At 43.3% G+C, this 27,296-nt stretch overlaps 1 protein-coding gene across 1 annotated transcript; it reads left to right on the top strand.

The window, feature by feature from the left end:
- Positions 1-894: 894 nt before the first annotated feature.
- Positions 895-27,296, top strand: LOC106974091 (nuclear RNA export factor 2-like). The gene is made up of 21 exons (XM_027053824.2): positions 895-1,053; positions 4,132-4,315; positions 4,549-4,702; positions 4,990-5,073; positions 5,194-5,298; positions 5,419-5,499; positions 5,620-5,689; positions 5,837-5,925; positions 6,044-6,151; positions 6,327-6,436; positions 8,092-8,128; positions 8,540-8,608; positions 8,694-8,749; positions 8,890-8,997; positions 9,118-9,176; positions 9,286-9,401; positions 9,495-9,537; positions 10,110-10,182; positions 10,732-10,914; positions 26,836-26,896; positions 27,036-27,296. Exons 1-21 carry the CDS (start codon positions 1,041-1,043, stop codon positions 27,078-27,080), a joined length of 1,848 nt encoding a protein of 615 aa, XP_026909625.1. The 5' UTR covers positions 895-1,040; the 3' UTR covers positions 27,081-27,296.

Here is a 27,296-nt window from a genome sequence, read left to right as displayed (position 1 = left end):
ATAATCAAGAGAGGGGGGGTAATTAGCTCTATTTCTAACTGTACATAATGAAAAATACTAATTTTGCAAAAGTAAAATTCAACAGATGCTAGTTTTACAAGCAGGTTATGAAACAGTTCTGTAGTCATTCCCCCCCGCCCCCCGCCCAGAATAAATAGATGTGGGTAGAAATGGTTGAGATGTATGGATTCTCAAAAGTGGCTTTGTTGATCCCAAATCTACATTGTTGTCTACATTCATTTAACAAATACTAACTAGGCCCCATTATATGCCAGACACTGTCAGCTCAAAGTAACTCAACCTGCTAACCCTGTGATCTGAACAGATTTCTCCATCTAGTTCAAGACAGATCTCTCCACTTGGTCCAAGGCACCTGGACCCTTCCCCCACCCCCATCCTCCAAGCAGGAGTGACCAGCTCTTGGTCACAAACCATCATCCCTAGTCTGCTCACAGAAATCTGTCCTGGAGACCTGAAAGTTCACCATTAAAATAGAACCAGCACAGTAGCTGGAGGAACCCTTAGGATGTTGAGGCAGACCAATAGTGAGGACACAATTTCTGTTCTGCCATGGGCTTGGCTGAGAAATCCTGGGAAATGGACATAACCCTTGTGAGCCTAATATTCGTGGTCTGACAAGGGACTGTGGATACAGTCATCATGGGGTTTCTGTGAGGAGGTCAAAGAAATCTAATGAGTCTGCCCAACATTGAGCAAATGTTGGTTGCCACAGGGCAAGTGTTCATTTACTTCCCATCCTGTTCTTTCCCTACCATAGCAGGGATGGAATTGCCATGTGATCAGTGGCCTAGCAATGTTGTAGGCAGAATTCCAAACTGACACAGGAAGTAGCCATGTGAACACACATGATGTCATAAAGGATACTCACGACCATTTCTCCATGGGAGGATCAGTTAGTACTTGGTGGAGCTTGAGGGGTAACTTAGGCAGCCTGGGTGAGAGATACCAACTGATTTGTGATACTCGTGTTATTGCCTTTGATTCTGGCAGAGCGACGGCAAGACGGGGATCGTGCTGAGATGCAAACCTTCAGTAAGTGGATATGCATGTGCACACGCGTGTGTGTGCACGTGGACCCTCTGGCTTTTTTTTGTAATGTTTATTTATTTTTGAGAGACAGAGAGACAGAGCACGAGCAGGGGAGGGGCAGAAAGAGAGGGAGACACAGAATCTGAAGCAGGCTTCAGGCTCCGAACTGCCAGTGCAGAGCCCAACGCGGGGCTCGAACTCACCAACCGTGAGATCATGACCTGAGTTGAAGTCGGATGCTTAACCAACTGAGCCACCCAGTCGCCCCTTCTCTGGCTTTTTAATCATGTGCCCACTGTCCTGTGAGATTCTCAAAACAAGGCTATGCCCGAGGTTGCTCTGGTATGAATCACCTTGATGAGGGAGGCCTCTGTCCCTGTTTAGGCACCCAAATTAGCTGGTCGGTCTGGGGATTGCTGTAGCTGTTAGCTAGCTCACTTTTACACTTTCCCATTGTCGATGTTATTTCTGAAGTAATGTCACTTCTCAAAAATGACTCTGCTGCCCCCATACACCATACGTTGACCACAGGCCCTTATTCCTCCTTTTAATATTTAAGTTTTTCCTTTAATTGGTGGATTTTCAGGAAAACCGATTGGTTTCCTGCCATTCTCCAAGTGTCATTAATAAGGTTCCTCTTTGTTGTTATTAGTATCATTATGAACTCATGGTCTTTTAACATGTTGATGACATCAAACCATTGTTACATTGTTTTGAGCAGAGAAGTCAAATGATTTGACTTATGCTCTGCTGCTGGTGACCTGGACCTGGAAGGCAGTATAATCCAGGAGATAGATAGATGTTGGTGTCTTGGCCAGGGTGGTGGTAATAATGGTGGTGGTAAAAAGTGGCTAGATTCTGGATGTACTGGAGAGAGGGGGTGAAAGAATTTCCTGATCTGTTAGATATGGAGTGTGAGAGAGAGAGCACTCCAGGTTGCTTTCAAGTTTTGAGGACTGAGCCATTGGCATTTCTGGGTCAAATGCTCTATCCATGTTTAATTCCACTTCCAGTGCCACACAGGAAAAGACCCAAAGGTTGTGAGTAGCAGGATTGTCTTGACAGCAAGGCCACAGAGTGAAAGCAATGACTTCCCAGAGGAGTAAATCTGAGGCCTGGTCGTAATCACTACATCAGGGAGCAATCAGCAGTCAACAGATTTTTACTCATAATCGTGCCCTGAGACAGCATGGAGTAGTTGAGGTACAAAATGTACAACACACAAACCAAGAGAGCCTTAAATATTAGAATCCAAAAGGAAGCTAGTTTCTACCAGTCTGGTTACCTTAATCCTCCCCCTACTGCCCACCCAAACCACTAGTATTATTATCTGCTGGTACAGTGTTTGAGTTTAACATGGTACAAATAAAATACCCTTAGTGAATCCACTGTGGGAGAGGGAATTGAGACTGATATTTCTGTAGATGCCAGAAAACTCCCAAATCTATAATTTACGTGGTGAATGATATATGTTGGCAGGGAGTATTTGTGGGGGGAGGGGTGAACATCAATACAACAACTAGGGGTGAATACAGGGTGAAATACCACCAAGACATGGTCTAAGTATACCTGTGGCTACAATGTTCAATAAAGTAGGCATCAGAGCAAAGAAAATTGATAAGAGACAGAAAGAGGCTTTACATAATGATAAAAGGATCAATCCACTGGGGAGTCATCATGATCCTAAAAGTGTATGAACCAAACAACAGAGCCTCAAAGTACATGAAGCAAAGCCTGATAGAGCTGAAAGAAGAAATAACCACGTATGTAATTATAGTTGGGGGCCTTCAACACCCCCCCCACTCAGCAAGGGATAAAATTACTAGAGACAAAACCAGAAAGGATATAGGACATCTGAATAACATAATAAGTTAACAGGATCTATATTACATAAATAGGGCACTCCACACAATGACAGCAGAGTGCATTTCCCCCCCAAATCAATGTAACATTCATCAAGCTAGATCATCTTCTAGACCACCAAACAAACCTCCACAAATTTTAGAAGAATTGAAACCACACAGGGTGCATTATCTGACTATAATGAACCTAAATTGGAAATCAATAATAGAAGGAAAAAAAGAAGAATCCCTACACACTTGGAAATGGTAGTTGACATATCATTCCAGTTTGTCATTTATTTTTTTTAATTTTTTTAACGTTTTATTTATTTTTGAGACAGAGAGAGACAGAGCATGAACGGGGGAGGGTCAGAGAGAGAGGGAGACACAGAATCTGAAACAGGCTCTGGGCTTTGAGCTGTCAGCACAGAGCCCGACGCAGGGCTCGAACTCACAGACTGTGAGATCATGACCTGAGATGAAGTCGGACACTCAACCGACTGAGCCACCCAGTCGCCCCTCCAGTTTGTCATTTAGATCCTTGTTATAGAGGAGCTGAGTTTAGGAAAAGTTGTCTCTTGAGCTGAAGGTATTTCAGGCTGGGCAAAAAGAAAGCTTACTCTGGATATTTCAAACTGAGTATTGTTGACAGCAAGTCTGGAGGGAGAGGCACAACTTAGGAGGCTGTTACATCAGTCTCACCTGACATTAAAGCTTGTACTACACCAGCAAAGGAAATGCAGCTTGCTGATTGTCAGTGGGCTCAGTTTGGTGGCTGATTATATTTGGGAAGTGGGAGAGAGATTGCCTTTGTGGTATTGGTGTGGTTGTTAAGCCTGAGAGCAGGGACAATTCAGATGTCTTCCTGATGTATGGCTGGTTTCCAATCTAACTCATGGATGCACACATCTCTGTTGTTTTCTTGCCTTGTTTGTTTGCTTTTTTTAAAATAAATCCTGCATCATTCTTTAAAAGGTTCAATACAGTTTCCGCTTCCCCTGCTCATCCTTGGTCATGTCCTCCTCCTCCCCCAAGATTCCTCCCCTGATAGTGCCATCTGTCCAATAAGGCTTTCCTATCCAGACAAGCAGAGGAGTTTCCTTTCTGGGGTTTGTGGGATTGGACCCTTAGGGCAGGTTGACATTTTGCTTGCCCTACCATGGTGTTAGCTTAAGATGTGGTACATGGTACGTGGACCACTGGTGTGTCTTCAAACTTGTATTTTTGTTCCCCTTTTGAGAACCCAATGGTGGTGGTAGTTCACATCAAGGACGAAAGAAAATTTGGAGTTCGTTCCGAGGTAATTTTGGCAAGAGGAATCCCCATGATGAACGGGATGGATATGACCCTCAGCTTTCACAGCACCAGGAGGATGATGGAACTGTGATGATGAGGAATGTCCAGGAGTACCCCCAAGTAAGACAGTAAGTGACCAGGCAGCCTGGTTTGCATGTAGCAGCCCCTGGGACTATGCAACCCTTTCACTCCCCTTTGGTCTTCTTTTTCTTCTCTCACTGGAAAACTGAAGAACGCTAGAAGTGGAATAATGGTTGAGCAATCCTACTTGTAGTCCTGGTGACAGAGAGGTGAGGGTGTATAGACGAAGACTTTCTTAGCATTTATGGCCACCCTCCCTCTCTCCACTTACCCTCTGCAGCACTCCCTATAGCACCCGACACAACAAGAGGAGAGCAAAATGGCATAATGAAGGCCATATCCATATTGCTGTGTGGAGAGATAGAAAACTTCTGAAGAGACAAATGGGGGAGAATACACAAGATGGAACCCCAGGGAGCTGGTTCAAGGTCACCGTGAGTGTCTTGGCAAGATCTGCATTAGATAGAATATCCTGGAACCCTACAAAAGGAAGACCACATTAAACAACCTTACATCAATTATTTGGAGGAGAGCTTTCCAATGGAGAGAAAGAGGGTTTAGGAAATCCATATTTCGCACAAAAATAAGAAATAATGCTAGTGGTCCCTTCTTTAGAAGCCCTGTACAGCTCAGTAGAGGGTTGGAAAAGAACACTGTTGGGTCTGTTTTCCAGCTTTAATTCCATGTTGTCTCTCCTCCCATCCCTTCTTTTCATCTCTAGATTCCCTATGGGGGAAAGTATGACAAGACATGGCTAGTGAATTCAATCCAGAGCCATTGCAGTGTCCCCTTCACTCCAGTGGATGTAAGGGAGGATGGTGAAGCCAGATGAGTGGACAAAGGGAAGTGGGGGGGGGACTGGGAGGAGCCCACAGAGCAGGAAGACTCTATCCTTCAAAATTATTGTTGCCTCCCTCTCCTGTAGTTTCACTACGTGAAAAACCAGGCTCGGTTCTTTGTCCAGGATGCCAGCATTGCCTCTGCATTGAAAGATGTCAGCTACAAGATTTGTGATGAGGAGAACCAAAAGGTATGTTTTGAGGGCATTACCTGTACCTAGTCCCCGGGGTGGGAGGAAAGGCCAGGGGCTGGTGGTCTTCTTTGGAATCAGGGTTCTTGGTGCTTACCGGAGCACCTCACCTCCCTGCAGATATCGATCTTTGTCATTGCCTCTAATGTACCCTACTCTGTGCGGTATAAGTTGAAGCCAAAAGAAATGAAGCAGCTAAAGGTAATGCAGACTCAAGGCCCGTTGCATGCCCACACCCAGACCCACCTCCTCTTCCTCCAGCCCCCGATTTTCCTATCCCTACCAGAGCCTCAGAGTGGCTTTCTCTGCCTTTCTCTGCAGCTGACCATGCACAAACGCTATGATGTCTCCCATGAAGCTCTTGACCTCCAGAGTCTCCGCTTTGACCCAGGTACAGTTGATAGCAGTAATGCTAGGGCAGGTGAGGGCACAGGGATCTGCCTGGGAGGAAGACTGAGGAATGGTAACATGGGGAGGGGTTGATGCTGGCCCTGGACCCCTCTCAGCCTTCTGTTTGCCTCCTCTTGGCTTCCTGAAGACTTGGTGGGCCATGATATTGATATAATCCTGAATCGAAGAAACTGCATGGCTGCCACCCTGCAGATCATTGAAGAGAATTTCCCTGAGGTAAGGCCTTAGTCCCAGTACTGTTATCAATAATAGGGGTGGAACTCATGGGGTGGAGGACAGATTTGTCTCTGAGGCCTAGATAGTAACTGTCACTCTAACTCTTCTTCACCAAAAGCTGTTGTCCTTGAACTTGAGCAACAACAAACTGTACAAGCTGGATGGCCTGTCTGACATTATACAGATGGTCCCCACAGTCAAGATCCTGAACCTCTCCAAAAATGAGGTGGGAAGAGGGAGCCAGATCAAAGTTGGGGGTGACAGTGGGTGGTAGTGCTCATCCGAGTGATGACAGTAGGCAAGAGAAGGTACCTATAGAAGGGTGGGGGCTGGGGTTGCAAGGGCCCACGTGTCTCTCTTTCCCTGGGACTCCTTCCCAGCTTCCTCCCCATATTTCTCAGCTGACCTTGGTGTGGGAGTTAAACAAGATGAAAGGGCTGATGCTTGAGGAACTTTGGCTAGACGGGAACCCCTTGTGCGACACCTTCCCAGACCAGTCCTCCTACATAAGGTCAGTGTGAACCCCTCTCACCCTGCCTGGGAACCTTTGCCCCCTGGGAGCCTGAACTGTCCCTGAGAACGTATGTATGCAGGAAGCTGCAACCCTGGTCCTCTGGAAGGACCTGAGGCTCCACCTTCTCCTATGTGTCCCTCACCTGTAAGGAATTTCCTTCCTCTGACCTGCTCACCTGTTTCCTGTTCTGGGGTCTGTTTCCACCTCTCTGCATTCAGCATTCATTAGCATGCCCTCCAAGCATGTTCTTTAGGAAGAAGGGCTTCTCCTCCTTACCAGGGCCAGGAGTGATCAACCTTGAGCCAGATTCTGGTGCCCTGGACTGAGAAGGTTCCTCCAGCCCAGGGCATCAGGCTGAGACAGGCCTTCCTACTTCCTGCTGAGATGGCACTTCCCTCCCTGGTTCTGAGAGGAGACCTCCTTCCCTTGCTCCAGAATGGTTCCCCCTCAAATCTCAGGCTGCCGTGGTGGCTTTCCTGCCCCATGCTGAGGGATGAGGCTGTGAATGGCTGCCATGATGAAATCCATTCCTCTGACCCAATGCCAGGAGCTTGGCCTTCTTTGGGAGAAACCGGAGTTCCCTGAGTCAAGGGGCCTGAGACTGCCAATGAGCAGAGGCTTCCTGAAGCAGGGATGGAAGGCAGAGAGCAGAGGTGCTTGAGGAGACAGAAGGACAGGATTCTCAGAGGCACTGCCCCCTCCTCACCCACCGCCCCCCAACACGTCACATCATCCTGGCTGTTCCTTCAGAGGAGCCCTGGGTAGCCCAGCACAAGTATGAATCCTCAGGCTGGGAACTGACTGAGACAGACACAGGTGCACAGGTGCCATCAGAAGGGAAGATGGTGGTCATAAGAGGGGGTCACAGGCCCTCAGCCCCATGCTGACCTGGGGCCTGACCCTCTACTCCTTCTGGGGAAGGTGTCCTGCCCCCGTGGCTGCCTCATTCCCCATGGCCAAGTCAAGCTGAGTTCACACAGGTGACAAAGTTTCAACCAGCATCCAATGGGCCCCCAGCCCAACACCTGCATGTTTTCCATCTCTACCTCAGCTGCCAAGGCCAACCAGAGCAGATGAAGGAAAGGGCTGCAGCTGGGGAGCCATTTCCCCCTTCTTCTCTCTTCCTCCCTGGCCCCCACCACCATAGTATAGGTTTTTTTTTTCCTTTCCCTTTGCTTTGCTTTCTCTTCCTCCCCTGTCTCTACTCCCCTATGTCTCTGTCCACCCTCCCCTCCTACCTTCACCCTATCTTCTGTTTTCCTCCTCCTCTCTCTCCCTCCCTGCCACCTGGATCTTGCCTCACTGACCTCCCTGCCTCAGCATCTCGGGTCATCCCTGGGGGTGTCGTGGTCCTGAGGAATGCTGGGACCTTAGTGAGGTAGCAGAGCCCTGCGCTCCCACCCCATTTCCTCTTTTCTCCAGAGCCTTCAATGGGAACCTGGAGGAAGGAAGGGAGGTAGAGAAGGGAAGGTAGCCGTGGACCCTGGACTCCAAAGGTTGCTTCTTGGGTCACTGAAGAAGGGAGTGAGGGCAGTCTAGGTGGGAGCTACCCAGTGGAAAGGAGAAGGAGAGGAGGTAGGGGGGAAGGGAAGGAGGCAGGCTTTGCAATCCTGACCTATCAGTCACTTCTTTCTATTTTGGGTTTTGGACAGTGCCATCAAGGATTGTTTTCCTAAGTTGTTACGTCTGGTAAGTGCCTACATTCATCATTGTCTTTTACTAACATTGATCACCTCCACACCTACCCTCAAGCCCTTTGGGTCTTACCTAGATTATATGTTTGTGTCATACCCTTACCCATTTTAGGGGACCAGGACTCCTGTAAAAGACATGAGTATACTCTCTGGAAAAAATGTCCACAAACATGTGTGTGTACACACACACACATACACACACACACACACACACATTGCATACAATAATAGAGACTTCCAGGACCTCATGATGAAGACACCCACTGTAATCTTGTTCATGTAAATTCCAGTGCCCTTTCAGAGCTGACCTCTTACCCTCACCCTCTCTTGGGCTCATCTTTTCAACCCTGAACATCCAGGGCCACCTCCCTGGGCTCCACTGCTGACTTCCTCTTCCCCTCTCCAGGATGGCCAGGAGTTATCCCCACCAGTTACTTTTGATATTGATACACCCTACTTAATAAAGCCCTGCAAGGTGAGGAAAAATGATCAAATGACATTTGGAGTATTGAGAGGGAAGCTTTATCAGCCACATAGTCTCAAAAGTCTTTTGATTCCAGGAAAGCTACAAAGGATCTGAGATACTGAAGAGTCTAGTCTTGCAATTCCTGCAGCAGTAAGTACACCTGGGAATCTAGGGAAGTGGAAGGCTAGGATAGATGAGGCCACCCAACCTCAGGACTGCTGACTGCGTATTCAAAATCTCACTTTGGGTCCAGACCACAGAGACAGACTGTCCTTATTACTCCCCCACAGGTACTACTTGATGTACGACTCTGGAGACCACCAGGGTCTCCTCGGTGCTTACCATCATGAGGCCTGCTTCTCCCTGACCATTCCCTTCAACCCGGAGGACCAAGCCCCGTGAGTAGCAAAGCTCAGACTCTGCTTCTGGGTCATGTGGCTCCCCAGTGGACACAGGGCAGCTCCTAGAAACACCCACACTGGCCAGACCATCACCTCCTATTCCTCTTTCTCTCCTAGAAGCAGCTTGTGTGGGTACTTCAAGGAAAGCAGGAATATGAAGAAGCTCAAGGACCCCTGTGCGTGTGATGGGGGAAGATTGGGCAGGGAAAGGGGATGTGAAGGAGTAATTATAGGGCCCAGGGTGTGGCAAGCCCTGACCTTCGCTTGCTTCTCCTCCTCCCGTAGGCCTGTGGGTTCAGCTGCTGAAGCATACAAAACGTGACATTGTGTGCTCCCTCGGTATGCTGCCCAAAACTCAGCATGACCTCAGCTCCTTTGTGGTGGACATGTGGTTCCAGACGGTGAGCACCTGCTTCCTCCCAAGGGCAGTCCTAGAAAGCCACAGTTGGGTAGGAAGTTTAGGTGACTTTAGCACCTGGGCTCTTCCCTTTTAGGAGATGATGCTCTGCTTCTCTGTCAATGGGGTGTTCAAGGAAGGTGAGTGTGTGTAGAGCCCCTTTCCAGATGCCTCAGTGCTCCCTCCCCGCTGGCTGAACTCCCTCTGATAACTCTCCTAGCTTCCCTGATCCCTTTCCTTCCATTCCTATTCCCGCTGTGTTCTCCTGCCTCCACTCTGCCCCCAAGCCAACCTGGTCTGAGCTGGGTCTATGCCTGTATGCCACACACAGCTTTGGCACTAGGGACAGTCTGTGGAGTTTGATAGCTGTCATCTCAGATCCTTACTCTGAGAACTACTTGGGGCAGTTACTTAACCTCTAAGTTTCCTTGTTTGCAAAATGGGGCTAATAATACCCACCTCTTGGGCAGCTGCGGAAAATGAATCAAGTGAACTTGTGAAGAGTTTGTCACAGCACCTGTGACATAGTAGAGGCCCTATCACTGGGAGCAGATTGCTCCTACTGTTGCCATCTCCATACCAGACACCATGGATCCCAATGAACAATTGTCCCTCCCAGCATGAGTATCAAGGCATACCCTGACTGGAGAACACTGTGTGAGCATGTGAAGCATGTGTGACTCTAAGGGAGTACTGTTGTTTGTTTTTAAAGTGGAAGGAAGATCTCAGGGTTCTGTTCGTGCCTTCACCCGGACCTTCATTGTTACCCCTGCCAGCAATTCCAGGTGAGTACTATGTTGTAGGTGGGAATGCCATCCCAGCCCAGGCCCAGGGGTGTAGGAGCATGGTGGTGTAGACATCTTGGTTTTCTCAGTATTGTGGAAAGCCAACAGGTAGATATCCAAGGAGCAGTCTAGTCTGGTGGTTAAGAGCATGGGCGCTGGAGTTAGAGCACTGAGTTCTCTTCCTGGCCCCAGCATTCTCTAGGTGTGTATGACCTTGGTTAAGTCACATGACCTCTCTGTGACTCATTGCCTTCCCTGAAAAATGGGGATTAGACTGTCCACTCCCTTGGGCTATTATAAGGGATAAATGTGAGTGTAAACTCATCCCTGGGCTGCAGGGTAAGTGTATATCTACTGAGGCTGGTAGATAGTCTCTGCAAAAGTGGTCTCTTTGGGAGGGGTAGAGGTACCAGCCAAGCAATCTGGAGGACAGGCACAGTAGGGGTATGGAAAGAATCTGGTTGCTGAGTGGCAGTGGGAGTGAGATCATTGTTAGGGATGTGGAGTTGTACATCCATTCAGTTGCCTGAGGGCACATTTTCCCTCCAGTATATGCATCGTGAATGATGAGCTGTTTGTGAGAGAGGCCACCCCCAGTGAGACTCAGAGTGCATTCTCCATCCGAGTGCCTACACCCACCTCCAGCTCCATGCCCACCCTCTCCCAGGAGCAGCAGGAAATGGTGCAGGCTTTCTCCACTCAGTCTGGGATGAAACTCGAGTGGTCTCAGAAGTGAGTGTTGGGTTTGCATGGGAATAAGGGTGGGTTGGACAGCAACTTGGGGAGGGGGGAGGCAGTGAATCAAAGAAACTCACAGGAAATTTGGAAAAATAACTTTTTGGAGAGTTAGCTTCCAAAAGAAAAAAAAAAGTGGACCCGTGGAAAAGGAATCATACTATTATACATGTGAAGAGTTTAAAAACAGTATAATGCTCAATGAGATTGTCTTATATATGGAAAATCTGAAAGAATCCACCAAAAAAATTACTAGAACTAATACACAAACTCAGCAGGGTTGCAGGATAAAAGGCCAATACACAAAACTCATTTGTATTTCTATGTACTTGCAATGAGGAGTCCAAAAATGAAATTAAGAAAACAAGCCCATTCACAATAGCATCAAAGTAGTAAAATACATGGGAACAAATGTAACAAAAGAAGCACAAATCTTATATTCCTAAATCTATAAAACGTTGTTGAAAAAAATTAAATAAATGAAAAGACACCCCATTTCCATGGGGTTGGAATATTGCTAAATATGTTAATATTGTTAAGATGGCAGTAATAGCTAGAGAAATCTACAGATTCAACACAATGCCTGTCAAAATCCTTCTTTGCAAAAATTGACAAGGTTATCCTAAAGTTCATACGTAAGTGTGCCAAAACAATCTTGAAAGAGAAGAACAAAGTTAGAGGATTCACACTTCCCAATTTCAAAACTTGCTACAAAGCTATAGTAATCAAGACTGTGTGGTGCTGGCAGATGGACAGTACATGAATCAATGGAGTAGAATGGAGAGTCCACAAATAAACCCTCACATTTATGGCCAATTGACTGTCAAATGAGAGTGTTGGAAAATAATCTGGTAGGAAGAAAAATAGTCTTTTCAGCAAATGGTGCTGGGACAACTGGATAGAAATATGCACAACAAGGAATTTTGACCCCCTGATTCACATCATGTACAAACATAGCCTATAAATGGATGAAAGATCTAAAGGTAAGAGCTAAAACTATAAAAATCTTGGAAGAAAACATAGGCGTAAGTCATCATGGATTAGGCAAGTGTTTCTTATATATGACACCAAAAGCACAAGCAACCAAAGAAAAAAATAGATACATTGGACTTTATCAAAATTAAATGCTGTTGTGTACCAATGGACACTATCAAAAGAGTAAAAATCCCACCAACAGAGCGAGAGAAAATATTTGCCAATCACATATCTGACAAGAATATATGAAGAACCCTTGCAGATCAACAATAAAAGGACAAACAACCCAATTTAAAAAGTGGAGAAAGGGTCTTAATAGACATTTCTCCAAAGAAGATATACAAGGGGCCAATAAGCACATGAAACACCTCTCAACACCATTAGTCATTAAGGAAATGCAGAGTAAAAACCACAGTGAGGGAGGAGCCAAGATGGCAGAACAGCATGGAAGTTTTTTGTGTGTCTTGCGTCCATGAAATACAGCCAGGCCAATACTAAACCATCCTACACACCTAGAAAACTGGAGGATTAATGCAACAATCTGCACAACCTGAACCAAAGAATTCAGCAGGTACATGGCGCTGAGAGGTGAATTTGGGGAGCGAGAAGCTGCAGAGGGTAGGGAATGGCTTTTGCAGGCGGAGAGAGGATGGAGACTGGGGCGGGGGGAGGAGAATATGGGAAAAGTACCCCTCCCCAAAAGCAGCTGGAGAGAAAGTGGAAAATTGGAAACAGCCGCAAGGACTAAACTAAAAAGGGAGAAAGGAGAAAGGAGAGGGTTTAAATTCCATTAAGATTGTAAACAAGGGGAGTGCAAAATCTGCAACTCTTCAGCTCGATACCTGGCGGTGCTCTGGTGGGAAGGGCGAATCCCCAGGAACAGAGTGGGGTCCGGGAGGTTCTCAGTCCACATGGGGAAAAGAGGTTCCATGGAAGGACATTTGGTAGAGACAGTTTGAAGCCATCTGGTCCCAGCAGACCACAGAAAATGGCCACATTCGCTGGTGCTGGAACAAGGTCGTTAAGGGTGAAGCCTGGTGCCAGATGTGTGTTGTGATTTTCCATAACTCCTGAAACGCTGCTGCTACACTATCTCGCAAGCTTTTCCTGGGGCGGGCTGGCACCTGGCCGCAGTCTTGGGGCACTGGCAGCAGCAGGGTCCAGCAAGAGTTCCTAGGTGCAGCCAAAATTCGGCCATTGCTTGGTGAGACCCTCCTGCAGAGGGGCAGAATGGGTCAAAAATCGCAGTCCTTCAGAAGTAAGGGGCCGGGGAAAACAGCCGCATCTGAGACAAAACTCAGGAGAGAGGTACTGTCTGGGGCCTGGTCACAGAGAGTGAAAAAGCCAGGAGTGGATGAAAGCTGAACACAGAGGATGGGTGCACGATTCCTGATCCAAGAGAACAGACTGGGTAGCTGGGTGGCGCCATTTTCATCGCTCCCGCACATGCGAATACACACCTACAAGCGCCACAACAATCCACCCCAGTAGGCTAGCAGAGCCATCTAGTGGAAAGCGGAGCTGTTACACTGAACCCGCCTAACTGGGTCAACCTTGCTCTTCAAGAACACAAGTCTCACCGCTGGCTTAGTTAATGGACTATAAAGTGCTACATAGACTGACTTCTAGGGGAAAACAAAGTAATTTCAGTCCTACTTCAATCTATTAGGTTTATCTATTCAATTTCCTTCCTTTTTTTCCTCCTTTACACTTTTTTTTTCTTTTTCTTGAATACAGAAAGAGATAAAAATCATTTTTATTTTCAATTTTTATAAAAAATATTTTTATTTAATTTTTATTACTATATTTTTTACTTCTGTGTAATTTTTTTCAAATTCTATTTTACTTCCATCATTTTATTTTAGTCTACTTCAGTGTATTCACTTTTTCAAATTTTCAAAAAAAAATCCTTTTATTTTTTTTTCTTTTTCTTTTTTTCTCTTTTTCGTTTCTTTTCTTTTTCTTGAATGCAGAGAGAAAAACTTGTATCTTACTTTCAATTTCTATTAAAATATTTTATTTAATTTTTTACTATATTTTTTGATTTGTGTATTTTTTTCAAATTCTATTTTAATTTCATCATTTTATTTTAGTCTACTACAGTGTATTCACTTTTTCAAATTTTGAAATGATTTCCTTTTTTTCTGTTTTATCTTTTTTCTCTTTTTAGTTTCTTCTGTTTTTTCTTGAATACAGAAAAATAAAAAAAATCATATTTATTTTAATTTTTATTAAAAATATTTTTCTTTAATTTTTTCTGCTATATTCTTTACTTTTGTGTATATTTTTCAAATTATATTTTACCCCCATCATCTATTTTAGTCTACTTCAGTGTATTCATTTTTTTTCAAATTTTCAAACGATTTCCTTTTTTTTCTCCCCCCAACCCTTTTTTTCCCTGATAATCTGTCAAACCACTTTCAACACCCAAACCAAAACACACCTATGATCTAGAATCATTTGTTCAATTTGTGTGTGTGTGTGTTTAATTTTTAATTTTAATATTTTTAATATTTTTTAAACTTTAATATTTCTACCTCATTAATTCCTTTTGTCCCTTCAAAATGACAAAATGAAGGAATTAACCCCAAAAGAAAGAGCATGAAGAAACAATAGCCAGGGATTTAACCAACACAGATACAAGCAAGATGTCGGAACCAGAATTTAGAATCACGATAATAAGAATACTAGCTGGAGGCGAAAATAGATTAGAATCCCTTTCTGCAGAGATAAAAGAAGTAAAAAATGGCCAGAATGAAATTAAAAATGCTATAACTAAGCTGCAATAAAGGATGGATGTACCAGAGGCAAGCATGGATGAGGCAGAACAGAGAATCAGCGATACAGAGGACAAACTTACAGAGAATAATGAAGCAGAAAAAAAGAGTGATATTAAGGCAAAAAAGCACGATTTAAGGATTAGAGAAATCAGTGACTCATTAAAAAGGAGCAACATCAGAATCATGGGGGTCCCAGAACAGGAAGAGAGAGAAATAGGGCTGGAAGGGTTATGTGAGCAAATCATAGCAGAAAACTTTCTTAACCTGGAGAAAGACACAGGCATCAAAATCCAGGAAGCACAGGGGACCCCCATTAGATTCAACAAAAACCGACCATCAACAAGGCGTATCATGGTCAAATTCACAAAATACTCAGGCAAGGAGAGAATCAGGAAAGCAGCAAGGGAAAAAAAGTCCCTAACCGACAAGGGAAGACAGATCAGGTTTGCAGCAGCCCTATCCACAGAAGCTTGGCAGGTCAGAAAGGAGTGGCAGGATATATTCAATGTGCTGAATCAGAAAAATAGGCAGCCAAGAATTCTCCATCCAGCAAGGCTGTCATTCAAAATAGAAGGAGAGATAAAAAGTTTACCAGACAAACAAAAATTAAAGGAGTTTGTGACCACTAAACCAGCCCTGCAAGAAATTTTAAGGGAAACTCTCTGAGGGGAGAAAAGATGAAAATATATCTATCTATATCTATATCTATATCTATATTGATAGATAGGTAGATAGATACCAAAAGCAACAAAGATTAGAAAGGACCAGAGAACACCAGCAGAAACTCCAACTCTACAAGCTTCATAATGGCAATAAATTCATATCTTTCAGTACTCACTGTAGACGTCAATGGACTCAATGCTCCAATCAAAAACATAGGGTAACAGAATGGATAAGAAAACAAGATCCATCTATATGCTGTTTACAAGAGACCTACTTTAGACCTAAAGACACCTTCAGATTGAAAATAAGGGGATGGAGAACCATCTATCATGCTAATGGTCAATAAAAGAAAGCCAGAGTAGCCATACTTATATCAGACAATCTAGACTTTAAAATTAAGACTGTATCAAGAGATGCAGAAAGGCATTATATCATAATCAAGGGGTCTATCCACCAAGAAGACCCAACAATTGTAAACATTTACGTGCCAAATGTGGATGCACCCAAATATATAAATCAATTAGTCACAAACATCAAGAAACTCATCGATAGTAATACCATAATAGTAGGAGACTTCAACACCCCGCTCACAACAATGGACAGATCATCTAACCAAAAAATCAACAAGGAAACAATGGCTTTGAATGACACACTGGACCACATGGACTTAAAAGATATATTCAGAATATTTCATCCTAAAGCAGCAGAATATACATTCTCCTCCAGTGCACATGGAATGTTCTCCAGAATAGACCACACACTGGGACACAAATCAGCCCTCAGCGAGTATAAACAGATTGATATCATACCGTGCATATTTTCAGACCACAATGCTATGAAACTCGAAATCAACCACAAGAAAAAATTTGGAAAGGGAAAAAATACTTGGAGACTGAAGAACATCCTAGTAAAGAATGAATGGGCTAACCAAGCAGTTAAAGAGGAAATTAAAAAGTATATGGAAGTCAATGAAAATGATAATACCACAACCCAAAACCTCTGGGACGCAGCAAGGGCAGTCATAAGAGGAAACTATATAGCAATCCAGGCCTTCCGAAAGAAGGAAGAAAGATCTCAGATACACAACCTAACCTAACACCTTAAAGCTCTGGAAAAAGTAACAACAAATAAAATGCAAAACCAGCAGAAGACAGGAAATAATAAAGATTAGAGCAGGAATTAATGCTATTGAAACCAAAAACACAGTAGAAGAGATCAATGAAACCAGAAGCTGGTTCGCTGAAAGAATTAACAAAATTGAGAAACCACTAGCCATTTTGATCAAAAAGAAAAAAAAAAGGAAAGGACCCAAATAAATAAAATCAAGAATAAATGAGGAGAGATCACAAACAACACAACAGACATAAAAACAATAATAAGAGAACATTATGAGCAATTATATGCCAATAAAATGGGTAATCTGGAAGAAATGGACCAATTCCTAGAAACATATATACTACCAAAACTGAAACAGGAAGAAATAGAAAATTTGAACAGACCCATAACCAGTAAGGAAATCGAATTAGTAATCAAAAAATCTGCCAAAAAACAAGAGTCCAGGGCCAGATGGCTTTCCAGGGGAATTCTACCAAACATTTAAGGAAGAGTTAATACCTATTCATTTGAAACTGTTCCAAAAAAAAAAAAAAAAAAAAAGAAATGGAAGGAAAACTTCCAAACTCTTTCTATGAAGCCAGCATTACCTTGATTCCAAAACCAGAAAGAGACCCCACTAACAAGGAGAACTATAGACCAATTTCCCTGATGAACATGGATGCAAAAATCCTCAACAAGATATTAGCCAACCGGCTCCAACAATACATTAAAAAAAAATTATTCACCACGACCAAGCGGGATTTATACCTGGGATGCAGGGCTGGTTCAATATCCACAAAACAGTTAACGTGATTCATCAAATCAATAAAAGAAAGGACAAGAACCATAGGATCCTCTCAGTAGATGCAGAGAAAGTATGTGAAAAAATACAGCATCCTTTCTTGATAAAAACCTTCAAGAAAGTAGGGATAGAAGGAGCATACCTCGAGATCATAAAAGCCATATATGAATGACCCAACGCTAATATCATCCTCAATGGGGAATAACTGAGAGCTTTCCCCCTAAAGTCAGGAACAAGACAGGGATGTCCACTCTCGCCACTGTTATTCAACATAGTATTGGAAGTCTTAGCCCCTGCAATCAGACAACACAAAGAAACAAAAGGCATCCAAATCAGCCAGGAGGAGGCCAAACTTTCACTCTTTGCAGATGACATGATACTCTATACGGAAAACCCAAAAGATTCCACCAAAAACTTCTAGAATTGATTCATGAATTCAGCAAAGTTTCAGGATATAAAATCAACGCACAGAAATCGGTTGCATTCCTATACACCAACAACGAAGTGACAGAAAGAGAAATCAAAGAATCGATCCCATTTACAGTTGCACAAAAAAACATAAAATACTTACGGATAAATCTAACCAAAGAGGTGAAAATTCTATACACTGAAAACTATAGAAAGCTGATGAAAGAAATTGAAGAAGACACAAAAAAATGGAGAAAGATTTCATGCTCCTGGGTAGGAAGAGCAAATATTGTTAAAATGTCGATACTACCCAAAGCAATCTACATATTCAATGCAATCCCTACCAAAGTAACACCAGCATTCTTCACAGAGCTAGAACAAATAATCCTTAAATTTGTATGGAACCAGAAAAGACCCCGAATAGCCAAAGCGACCCTGGAAAAGAAAACCAAAGCAGGAGGCATCACAATCCCAGACTTCAAGCTATACTACAAAGCTGTAATCATCAAGACAGTATGGCACTGGCACAAGAATAGACACTCAGATCAATGGAACAGAATAGAGAGCCCAGAAATGGACCCACAAACGTATGGCAAACTAATCTTTGACAAAGCAGGAAAGAATATCCAATGGAATAAAGACAGTCTCTTCAGCAAGTGGTGCTGGAAAAACTGGACAGCGACATGCAGAAGAATGAACCTGGACCACTTTCTTACACCATACACAAAAATAAACTCAAAATGGATGAAGGACCTCAATGTAAGACAGGAAGCCATCAAAATCCTCGAGGAGAAAGCAGGCAGAAACCTCTTTGAACTTGGCCACAGCAACTTCTTACTCAACACGTTTCCAGAGGCAAGGAAAACAAAAGCAAAAATGAATTACTGGGACCTCATCAAAATAAACACCTTCTGCACAGTGAAGGAAACAATCAGCAAAACTAAAAGGCAACTGACTGGATGGGAGAAGATATTTGCAAATGACACATCAGATGAAGGGTTAGTATCCAAAATCTATAAAGAACCCAAGTCAACACCCAAAAAGCAAATAATCCAGTGAAGAAATGGGCAAAGGTCATGAATAGACACTTCTCCAAAGAAGACATCCAGATGGCCAACCAACACATGAAAAAATGCTCAACATCACTCATCATCGGTGAAATACAAACCACAACCACCATGAGATACTACCTTATACCTGTCAGAGTCACTAACATTAACAACTCAGGCATCAACAGATGTTGGCGAGGATGCAGAGAAAGAGGATCTCTTTTGAATTGCTGGTGAGAATGCAAGCTGGTGCAGCCACTCTGGAAAACAGTATGGAGGTTCCTCAAAAAGTTAAAAATAGAACCACCGTATGACCCAGCAATTGCACCACAAGGCATTTATCCACGGGATAGAGGTGTGCTATTTCAAAGGGACACATGCACCCCCATGTTTATAGCAGCACTATCAACAATAGCCAAAGTATGGAAAGAGCCCAAATGTCCATCGATGGATGAATGGATAAAGAAGATGTGGTATATGTATACAATGGAGTATTACTCGGCAATCAAAAAGAATGAAATCTTGCCATTTGCAACTACGTGGATGGAACTGGAGGGTATTATGCTAAGTGAAATTAGTCAGAGAAAGACAAAACTCATATGCCTTCACCCATATGAGGACCTGAAGAGACAAAACAGATGAACATAAGGGAAGGGAAACAAAAATAATATAAAAACAGGGAGGGGGAGGAACAGGGAAGAGGGCGGCATAGGAGGATGCTGGGCTCACCGCGCGTCCTGCTGATCACTTAGATTCCACCTACACCTGCCTAAATAACCCAGAAAACCGCCAGAGGATTAGCAGAACAGAGTCTCTGGAGCCAAGTGCAGACGAGAGGCCCACGGAAGAGGGTAGGAAGGGCGACGAGGCAGAGCGCACTCCACAGACTGGCGGGAGGGAACCGGGGCGGAGGGGCGGCCCGCCGGCCAAGCAGAGCCCCAAGTCTGGCTTGCAAAAGCGGAGGGGCCAGACAGAGTGTGTTCCGAAAGCAAGCGGGACTTAGCATCTGGGAGGTCATAAGTTAACAGCTCTGCTCGGAAAGCGGGAAGGCTGGAGGACAAAGGGAGGGAGAGTTGCTGAGCCCCGGGATGACAGAGCTCAGTTTGGTGGGGAACAAAGGCGCTAGCCAGCGCCATCTCCCTCGCCCATCCCCCAGCCAAAAATCCCAAAGGGAACCAGTTCCTGGCAGGGAACTTGCTTGCTCCGTGCAAACACCCAATGCTGTGCTTCTGCGGAGTCACCCCTCCGGCAGCGGGTCTGACTCCCTCCCGCTGCCACAGGGCCCCTCCTAAAGTGGATCACCTAAGGAGAAGCGAGCTAAGCATGCCCCTTCTGCCCCCGTGCACCTTGCCTACCCACCCCAGCTAATACGCCAGATCCCCAGCACCACAAGCCTGGCAGTGTGCATGTAGCCCAGACAGGCCATGCCACCCCACAGTGAATCCCAACCCTAAGAGAGGGGAAGAGAAGGCACACACCAGTCTGACTGTGGCCCCAGCTGTGGGCTGGGGGCAGACATCAGGGCTGACTTTGGCCCCGCCCATGGACTCCAGTTATACACCACAGCACAGGGAAAGTGCCCTGCAGGTCCTCACCACTCCAGGGACTATCCTAAATGACCAAACGGAAGAATTCCCCTCAAAACAATCTCCAGGACATAACAACAGCTAATGAACTGATCAAAAAGGATTTAAATAATATAACAGAAAGTGAATTTAGAATAATAGTCATAAAATTAATCACTGGGCTTGAAAACAGTATAGAGGACAGCAGACAATCTCTTGCTACAGAGATCAAGGGACTAAGGAACAGTCAGGAGGAGCTGAAAAATGCTTTAAACGAGATGCAAAATAAAATGGAAACGTCCACAGCTCAGATTGAAGAGGCAGAGGAGAGAATGGGTGAACTAGAAGATAAAATGATGGAAAAAGAGGAACCTGAGAAATAGAGAGATTAAAAAATCCAGGAGTATGAAGGGAAAATTATAGAACCAAGTGATACACTAAAAAGAAATAATATACGCATAATTGGTATTCCAGAGGAGGAAGAGGAGGGAAAGGTGCTGAAGGGGTACTTGAAGAAATAATAGCTAAGAACTTCGCTGAACTGGGGAAGGAAAAAGGCATTGAAATCCAAGAGGCACAGAAAACTCCCTTCAGACAGAACTTGAATCAATCTTCTGCACGACATATCATAGTGAAACTGGCAAAATACAAGGATAAAGAGAAAATTCTGAAAGCAGCAAGGGATAAACGTGCCCTAACATATAAAGGGAGACCTATAAGACTTGTGACTGATCTCTCTTTTGAAACTTGGCAAGCCAGAAAGGCATGGCAAGAGATCTTCAATGTGTTGAACAGAAAAAATATGCAGCCGAGAATCCTTTATTCAGCAAGTGTGTCATTTAGAATAGAAGGAGAAATAAAGGTCTTCCCAAACAAACAAAAACTGAAAGAATTCGTCACCACTAAACCAGCCCTACAAGAGATCCTAAGGGAAATCCTGTGAGACAAAGTACCAGAGACATCGCTACAAGCATAAAACATACAGACATCACATTGACTCTAAACCCGTATCTTTCTATAATAACACTGAATGTAAATGGATTAAATGCACCAACCAAAAGACATAGGGTATTAGAATGGATAAAAAAACAAGACCCATCTATTTGCTGTCTACAAGAGACTCATTTTAGACCTGAGGACACCTTTAGATTGAGAGTGAGGGGATGGAGAACTATGTATCATGCTACTGGAACCCAAAAGAAAGCTGGAGTAGCCATACTTATAGCAGACAAACTAGACTTGAAATTAAAGGCTGTAACAAGAGATGAAGAAGGGCATTACATAATAATCACAGGGTCTATCCATGAGGAAGAGCTAAGAGTTATAAATGTCTATGTGCCGAATACGGGAGCCCCCAAATATATAAAACAATTACTCATAAACATAAGCAAGCTTATTGATAAGAATGTGGTAGTTGCAGGGGACTTTAACACTCCACTTACAGAAATGGATAGATCATCTAGACACACAGTCAATAAAGAAACAAGGGCCTTGAATGATACATTGGATCAGATGGACTTGACAGATATATTTAGAACTCTGCATCCCAAAGCAACAGAATATACTTTCTTCTCGAGTGCACATGGAACATTCTCCAAGAGAGATCACAAACTGGGTCACAAAACAGCCCTTCATAAGTATACAAGAATTGAAATTATACCATGCATACTTTCAGACTACAATGCTATGAAGCTTGAAATCAACCACAGGAAAAAGTCTGGAAAACCTCCAAAAGCATGGAGGTTAAAGAACACCCTACTAAAGAATGAATGGGTCAACCAGGCAATTAGAGAAGAATTTTAAAAATATATGGAAACAAACGAAAATGAAAATACAACCAACCAAATGCTTTGGGATGCAGCGAAGGCAGTCCTGAGAGGAAAATACATCGCAATCCAGGCCTATCTCAAGAAGGAAGAAAGATCCCAAATACAAAATCTAACAACACCTAAAAGAAATAGAAGCAGAACAGCAAAGGCAGCCTAAACCCAGCAGAAGAAGAGAAATAATAAAGATCAGAGCAGAAATAAACAATATAGAATCTAAAAAAACTGTAGAGCAGATCAATGAAACCAAGAGTTGCTTTTTTGAAAAAATAAACAAAACTGACAAACCTCTAGCCAGGCTTCTCAAAAAGAAAAGGGAGATGACCCAAATAGATAAAATCATGAGTGAGAATGGAATGATTACAACCAATCCCTCAGAGATACAAACAATTATCAGGGAATGCTATGAAAAATTACACGCCAACAAATTGGACAACCTGGAAGAAATGGACAAATTCCTAAACGCCCACACGCTTCCAAAACTCAATCAGGAGGAAATAGAAAGCTTGAACAGACCCATAACCAGCGAAGAAATTGAATCGGTTATCAAAAATCTCCCAACAAATAAGAGTCCAGGACCAGATGGCTTCCCAGGGGAGTTCTACCAGACGCTTAAAGCAGAGATAATACCTATCCTTCTCAAGCTATTCCAAGAAATAGAAAGGGAAGGAAAACTTCCAGACTCATTCTATGAAGCCAGTATTACTTTGATTCCCAAACCAGACAGAGACCCAGTAAAAAAAGAGAACTAGAGGCCAATATCCCTGATGAATATGGATGCAAATATTCTCAATAAGATACTAGCAAATCGAATTCAACAGCATATAAAAAGAATGATTCACCATGATCAAGTGGGATTCATTCCTGGGATGCAGGGCTGGTTCAACATTCGCAAATCAATCAACGTGATACATCACATTAATAAAAGAAAAGATAAGAACCATATGATCCTGTCAATCGATGCAGAAAAGGCCTTTGACAAAATTCAGCACCCTTTCTTAATAAAAATAGTTGAGAAAGTCGGGATAAAAGGAACATACTTAAACATCATCAAAGCCATTTATGAAAAGCCCACAGCTAACATCATCCTCAATGGGGAAAAACTGAGAGCTTTTTCCCTGAGATCAGGAACACGACAGGGATGCCCACTCTCACCGCCGTTGTTTAACATAGTGTTGGAAGTTCTAGCATAAGCACTCAGACAACAAAAGGACATCAAAGGGATCAAAATTGGCAAAGAGGAAGTCAAGCTTTCACTTTTTGCAGATGACATGGTACTATACATGGAAAATCCGATAGACTCCACCAAATGTCTGCTAGAACTAATACATGAATTCAGCAAAGTTGCAGGATACAAAACCAATGTACAGAAATCAGTTGCATTCTTATACACTAACAATGAAGCAAGAGAAAGACAAATAAAGAAACTGATCCCATTCACAGTTGCACCAAGAAGCATAAAATACCTAGGAATAAATCTAACCAAAGATATAAAAGATCTGTATGCTGTAAACTATAGAAAGCTTATGAAGGTAATTGAAGAAGATATAGAGAAATGGAAAATCATTCCGTGCTCATGGATTGGAAGAATAAATATTGTCAAAATGTCAATACTACCCAAAGCTATCTACACATTCAATGCAATCCCAATCAAAATTGCAGCAGCATTCTTCTCGAAACTAGAACAAGCCATCCTAAAATTCATATGGAACCACAAAAGTCCCCGAATAGCCAAAGTAATTTTGCAGAAGAAGACCAAAGCAGCAGGCATCAAAATCCCAGACTTTAGCCTCTACTACAAAGCTGTCATCATCAAGACAGCATGGTATTGGCACAAAAACAGACACAGAGACCAATGGAATAGAATAGAAACCCCAGAACTAGACCCACAAACGTATGGCCAACTCATCTTTGACAAAGCAGGAAAGAACATCCAATGGAAAAAAGACAGTCTCTTTAACAAATGGTGCTGGGAGAACTGGACAGCAACATGCAGGTTGAAACTAGACCACTTTCTCGCACCATTCACAAAAATAAACTCAAAATGGATAAAGTTTATAAAAATAAACTCAAAATGAATGTGAGACAGGAAACCATCAAAACCCTAGAGGAGAAAGCAGGAAAAGACCTCTCTGACCTCAGCCGTAGCAATCTCTTACTCGACACATCCCCAAAGGCAAGGGAATTAAAAGCAAAAATGAATTACTGGGACCTTATGAAGATAAAAAGCTTCTGCACAGAAAGGAAACAACCAACAAAACTAAAAGGTAACCAACGGAATGGGAAAAGATATTTGCAAATGACATATAGGACAAAGGGCTAGTATCCAAAATCTATAAAGAGCTCACCAAACTCCACACCCGAAAAACAAATAACCCAGTGAAGAAATGGGCAGAAAACATGAATAGACACTTCTCTAAAGAAGACATCCGGATGGCCAACAGGCACCTGAAAAGATGCTCAACGTCCCTCCTTATCAGGGAAACACATATCAAAACCACACTCAGATATCACCTCACGCCAGTCAGAGTGGTCAAAATGAACAAATCAGGAGACTATAGCTGCTGGAGAGGATGTGGAGAAACGCTAACCCTCTTGCACTGTTGGTGGGAATGCAAATTGGTGCAGCCACTCTGGAAAACAGTGTGGAGGTTCCTCAGAAAATTAAAAATTGACCTACCCTATGACCCAGCAATAGCACTGCTAGGAATTTACACAAGGGATACAGGAGTGCTGATGCATAGGGACACTTGTACCCCAATGTTTATAGCAGCACTCTGAACAATAGCCAAATTATGGAAAGAGCCTAAATGTCCATCAACTGATGAATGGATAAAGAAATTGTGGTATATATACACAATGGAGTACTACAAGGCAATGAGAAAGAACGAAATATGGCCCTTTGTATCAACGTGGATGGAACTGGAGAGTGTGATGCTAAGTGAAATAAGTCATACAGAGAAAGACAGATACCATATGTTTTCACTCTTATGTGGATCCTGAGAAACTTAACAGAAACCCATGGGGGAGGGGAAGGAAAAAAAAAGAGGCCAGAGTGGGAGACAACAAAAGCATAAGAGACCCTTAAAAACTGAGAACTGGGGGTTGATGGGGGGTGGGAGTTAGGGGAGGGTGGGTGATGGGTATTGAGGAGGGCACCTTTTGGGATGAGCACTGGGTGTTGTATGGAAACCAATTCGACAATAAATTTTATATATTGAAAAAAAAAGAAAAATGGAGGGGGACAAAACAGAAGAGACTCATAAATATGGAGAAGAAACTGTGGGTTATGGGAGGGGTTGTGTGAGGGGGGATGGGGTAAATGGGTAAGGGGCGCTAAGGAATCTACTCCTGAAGTCATTGTTGCACTATATGCTAACTGATTTGGATGTAAATTTTAAAAAATAAAAAAATTAAATTAAAAAAAAACAGTGAGCTACTACTTACACCCACTAGAATGGCTTTAATCAATAATCGAGTGATAACAAGTGTCAGTGAGGATGTGCAGCAATCGGAGTTCTCATGTATTTGTTTGTGAGAATGAAAAATGGAGCAGTGGTTGGGGAAAACATTTTGACAGTTCCCCAAAATGTTAAATATGGAGTTACCATATGACCCAGTAATTCTACTCCTAAGGATCTACCAGGAGAAGTGAAAACATATGTTCACTCTAAAACTTGTATGGGAATGTTCATAGCAGCATTGTTCATTATAGCCAAAAGGCAGAAACAACCCAAATGTCCTTTAGCTGATGAATGGATAAATAATCCTGGTATGTCCATATGGTAGAATATTATTCAGTCATAAAAAAGAATACAGTTCTGATATATGCCATGACATGGATGAACCTTGAAAACATTATGCTAAGTGAAAGAAGCAAGCATCAAATGGTCACATAGTGTGTGATTCCATCTATATGAAATGTCCAGCATAGGCAAATCTACAGGGACCAAAAGCAGATTAGTGGTTTCCAAGGCCTGGGGAAAGGGGAAGAATAGCGAGTCATGTCTAATGTCTAGGGAGTTTCTTTTTGAGGTGATAAAATTATTTGGGAATTAGATAGTGGTGATGGTTGAGCAATCTTGTGGATATACTAAGAAAACACCGAATTGCACGCTTTAAAATGTTATGTGCACCGGGGCGCCTGGGTGGCTCAGTCAGTTGAGAGCCCAACTTCGGCTCAGGTCATGATCTCACGGTTCGTGGGTTGGAGCCCCACATGGGGCTCTGTGCTGACAGCTCAGAGCCTGGAGCCTACTTCCGATTCTGTGTCTCCTTCTCTCTCTGCCCCTCCCCTGCTCGTGCTCTGTCTCTCTCTCAAAAATAAATAAACATTAAAACAATTTTAAAAATGGTATGTGCATAAAAATAATAATAACAAAATGGTATGTGCATCATAGTTCGATAAAAATGATTGGAAACTTGTACTTTTAAAATTTCCATCTATCCTCTTGAATGTTTTTCTTTATCAATGTATATTAAGCTCCTGTGTTCTTAAATGTTTTTCTTTATCAAAATATCTTAAGTTCCTGTGTTCTTTTGGAGAACTCCAATTTTCTGTTTTGAAGTCTAATGGGCATGACATTTTGTGTCAGATGTGATAGACATTTTCCCTAGGTCTTTCTTCATCATTACACATAGTGCTCATACTGGTGGTACATGAATACCAGCAAAAAGGTGGCATATATTTAGCGTCGCATGGTCAGCGTCTCTGTACTGTGGTACTAATGGAAGTCATCTGTCCTCCCACTCCAGGTGCCTTCAGGACAACGAATGGAACTACACCAGAGCTGGTCAGGTCTTCACTATGCTCAAGGTGAGGTCTGGGATCCATTAAGTGGGTTACAGATGGGTGCTTCTGGGACTTCAGGAAGGCCAAGAAGGTGGAGGCTGGGTGGTCTGGGAATGAAACACTGTGATCTGGTTCTTCTGACATCCCAACTCCTTCCCTCCAGAACGAGGGCAAGGTCCCAGAGGAGGCCTTCAAACAAATCGCCTAGAAGAAGCCTTGGATGTCCACATCATCTTGGTTGTCTTTTATCCAGCCTGAGGCCATGCCCATGACTGGGGATGGAGGCCAGGCTGACCAAGAAGCCAAAGTTACCTTTGGCTAGCAGGCCAGGTAACATAACCACCTGAAGTATTAGTTGTTCTGTGTATTTCCCCCACTCATGATTGCTGTTTATCTTCATAATAAAGAATGATGCTGCACATTG

This window comes from Acinonyx jubatus, chromosome X (assembly GCF_027475565.1).
Source record: "Acinonyx jubatus isolate Ajub_Pintada_27869175 chromosome X, VMU_Ajub_asm_v1.0, whole genome shotgun sequence".
NCBI classification, from domain to species: Eukaryota; Metazoa; Chordata; class Mammalia; order Carnivora; family Felidae; genus Acinonyx; species Acinonyx jubatus.
Note: the sequence above shows the minus strand (reverse complement) of the source record. Positions and strands in the feature narration are given on the sequence as shown.